Below are 4143 nucleotides of genomic sequence, written 5' to 3'. Positions count from 1 at the left end.
AGACTCTCCTAGAGGAGAATGGCTGCAGATAATGCCTCCTCTGTGACAGAGTTTATCCTCGCAGGCTTAACAGATGAGCCAGAACTCCAGATGCCCCTCTTCTTCCTGTTTCTAGGTTTCTACATGGTCACTGTGGTGGGGAACCTGGGCCTGATAACCCTGATTGGGCTGAATTCTCACTTTCATATTCCCATGTACTTTTTCCTCTTCAACTTGTCCTTCATAGATTTTAGTTTCTCTACTGCCATCATCCCCAAAATGCTAATGAGTTTTGTCTCCAAGAAGAACATCATTTCCTATGCAGGGTGTATGACTCAGCTCTTTTTCTTTTGCTTTTTTGTCTTTTCTGAATCCTACATCCTGTCAGCGATGGCATATGACCGCTATGTCGCCATCTGTAAACCACTGCTGTACATGGTCACTGTGTCTTCTCAGGTGTGTTTACTCCTTTTGCTGGGTGTCTATGGGATGGGAGTTTTGGGAGCTGTGGCCCATACAGGAAATATATTATTTCTGACATTTCGTTCTGACAACCTTGTTAATCACTATATGTGTGACATCCTTCCCCTCCTTGAGCTCTCTTGCAACAGCTCTTACATAAATGTACTAATTGTCTTTATTGTTGTGACCATTGGCATTGGTGTGCCCATTGTTGCCATTTTTATATCTTATGGTTTCATTATTTCTAGCATTTTCCACATTAGCTCCACTGAAGGCAGGTCCAAGGCCTTCAGTACCTGCAGTTCTCACATAATTGCAGTTTCTCTTTTCTTTGGATCAGGAGCTTTTATGTACCTCAAGCCACCTTCTATTTTACCCCTTGACCAAGGGAAAGTGTCTTCGTTGTTCTACACCATTGTTGTGCCAATGTTCAACCCATTAATCTACAGTCTGAGGAATAAGGATGTCAAAGTTGCCCTGAGGAAAACCGTGGGCAGAATAACCTTCTCTTGAAAAAAATATTAGAAATTTAGATAAGTGATCCAAGGATTTTTTTTTTATTGTAGTGTTTTTATTACTATTGTTGTTATTACTTTTTTCATTGAGGACTCCAAGCACCAGTGCTTTCTTTCTGTACTATATGGTAGAGGAAATTTTAATGTTTTTTCCCCAATGGATTGATTCTCCCTTACCCTAATCCCCCAATTTTTCCTTCTTTATTTTATGAAAAATAATTGCTGCAATTACAGAGTATTCAACACTGAGTGGGGCTTAGGAATCATTTGGTCTAGTGCCTTTTTATAATACATTGCACTTTGCAGAGTCAGAAATGTTTGTATGTTGCGCAACAACATAAAACTATCTGGAACTGAAATCGTTGCTTGAATCCCGATCCAGTTTGTTTTTCCCTTTGCCATGTTTTCTTCCCTCATCCTTTTCTTGGAAGATTTCATTTCTCATGTTGGTTGACCTAGCACATTTAAATTATGAATATATTCACAGTAATTTCATGCTACTTTCACAGGATAATTTTAATATATCACATTTTGCAAGAGAGTAGGAGGTGAAAAATTTTGTTGAGTTGGTCTTGGCAAAATGACAAGATCAGTGTTTGATGAATTTTGCAGTGTGTAAGTGGAAAGTATGTTAGATTTCAGAGAGAGGCAAGTATGGTAACCAATGACTTGGTGGGTGGAGCCCTACGGACATAGTTTAGTGAATTAAAACTTCCAGAAGAGAGAAACTTATTTTTATGGGGTGTAAAGATGTGTGGTAGAGGAGTCATATATTATTTCAAGACTAACAGAGAAAGAATTTGGAGTCTTATTTCAAGGGTTACCTTGGCTGTGGTCCAAAATAACTGGGTGCTGCACTATCCAAAATGGTAGTCACTAGTGGTATATGGTATTGAGCATTGAAACTGAGACATACTCTAAGTGTGTAATGTAAAGTACATGTAATTGTACAATGTAATTGTAAAGTACACACTGGATCTTTGAAGGAGTAATATGAAAAACTGTAAAATATCTCATTGCAACTTTTTATGTTGATTACATGTAGAAGTAACATTTTGGATATATTACATTAAATAAAATATATTATTAAAATGAATTTACCTGTTTAGCTTTTTTAACTGTGTCTACTAGAAGGCTGAGAATTACAAATGTGGCTTAAATTACATTTTTAGTAAATGACACTGGTCTGGAGGATGTAACAGAGCACCAGGTAGCTGTGCGGACACATTTAGCTATGAAGGCAGCACCAACCTGTTGCTTATTAGGAGAGGCAATGGCTATTGAATTTTCAGTCATTGTAGATAGCCATCATATTCTAATAATGGGGCACATGGGGAGGGGATGGTGATCTCAGGATAAGTTCATAAATCCACACTATTATGTAATGAGAAATATAGCATTATATAAAAAATCAAAGGAACAATTTGTGTGTGTGTGTGTGTGTGCGTGCGTGTGTGTGTGTGTGTGTGTGTGTGCGTGTGTAAACTCTCCATTAGTGGTAAGATTTCTTTGGGAAGTAATGAGAAGTGCCATGCTGGGGAAATATTTTTATTTATGAACTTTTCCTTAGGAAAGTTCTATTCCAGTGAGAAATAAGGGAAGTGTGGATAAATGTTTAGTTTTGCCTTTTGATTCTGGTCAGTGTTGCTGCAAAGAAAATAAGAAACACGTGGGGAGAATTATACTTTAGATGAGACTAAATAGATACCTGAATTCAGGGAACCTAGAATTTAGGCATGGGGTGGTGTATTAGGTATGTACTGGGTATGCGGCACAATGTAGGTAATGAAAGAAAACAGAAACCTTCCTTTAAAATTTTTTTGTAGTCTAACTTTCATATAGCAAAGTATGCAGATCTTAAGTGTATAGCTCATTGAATTTTTGCATATGTATATGTAACCACAGACTAGATAATGATGTAAAACATTTCCATCCACATTAGAAGGCTTCCTTTTGCTCCTTTCCAGTAAATATTACCTGCCCTCAAATCCCACCCCCCTACCCAGAGCTTATCCACTCTCCTGACTTTTATTATCATAGATTAGTTTTGCCTATGTTTGAACTTCACATAAACACATACTCTGTTGTTTCTGGCTTCTTTATCTCAGCATAATAATGACTGTGATACTCATCTATAGTGTTGCATATACAGATATATATACTTTTTATTGTTATGTGGTATTCCATTATGTGAATATACAACTATTTAGCCTGTTAATTGAACTGGTCAAGTTTCAGACCTATTGGTTTTGTTTTTTTTTAATTTAATTTATTTTTTAAATTTACATCTAAGTTGCAGATAGTGCAACAATGATTTCAGAAGTAGATTCCTTAATGCCCCTTACCCATTTAGCCCATCCCCTCTCCCACAACCACTCTAGTAACCCTGTTTGTTCTCTATATTTAAGAATCTTTTATGTTGTGTCCCCCTCCCTGTTTTTATGTTATTTTTTCTTCCCTTCCCTTATGTTCATCTGTTTTGTCTCTTAAAGGCCTCATATGAATGAAGTCATATGATACTTGTCTTTCTCTGACTGACTAATTTCACTTAGCATAATACCCTTTAGTTCCATCTGCGTAGTTGCAAATGGCAAGATTTCATTCTTTTTGATTGCTGAGTAATACTCCATTGTATATGTCTGTCTATCTATCTATGTATCTATCTATTTATCTGTCTATCCCACATCTTCTTTATCCATTCATCCATCAATTTTAGCCCTATTGTTAATAAAGCTTCTACAAAAATTTTTAAACATGGATTTTTAAAGTTTATATATTTATTTTGAGAGAGAGAGAGAGAGAGAGCGCAGGGGAGGGGCAAGAGAGAGAGGGAAAGAGAGAATCTCAAGCAGGCTCCATGTTGTCAGCGTGGAGCCTGACACAGAGCTTGATCCTACTAACTGTGAGATCATGACCTGAGCTGAAATCAGGAGTCAGATGCTCAAGACTGAGTCACCCAGGCACCCCTGAACATGCATTTTGATTGAAGTATGCAAACATTTCTTTTGGATATACACTTAGATGTGGATTTTCTGGATAATAGAGTAGGTCTATATTTAGCTTTTATAAGTACTGCTAAAGTGTTTTAAAAAACATTTGAGTCAGTTGGCACTGCTGGCAACAATGTCTGAGAGTTCCAGTTGCTCCACATCCTTGTTAACACTTAGTATTTGCATTTTACCCATTC

The 4143-nt window shown here is 37.0% G+C and overlaps 1 protein-coding gene across 1 annotated transcript; it reads left to right on the top strand.

The window, feature by feature from the left end:
* On the top strand, nucleotides 1–954 carry LOC131488527 (olfactory receptor 8B12-like). Its single transcript, XM_058690406.1, has one exon. It carries the CDS (start codon nucleotides 19–21, stop codon nucleotides 952–954), a length of 936 nt encoding a protein of 311 aa, XP_058546389.1. The 5' UTR covers nucleotides 1–18.
* Nucleotides 955–4143: the final 3189 nt, after the last annotated feature.

The sequence above is a fragment of the Neofelis nebulosa genome, chromosome 10 (assembly GCF_028018385.1).
Source record: "Neofelis nebulosa isolate mNeoNeb1 chromosome 10, mNeoNeb1.pri, whole genome shotgun sequence".
NCBI lineage: Eukaryota > Metazoa > Chordata > Mammalia > Carnivora > Felidae > Neofelis > Neofelis nebulosa.
This window is presented reverse-complemented; position numbering and strand designations above follow the sequence as displayed.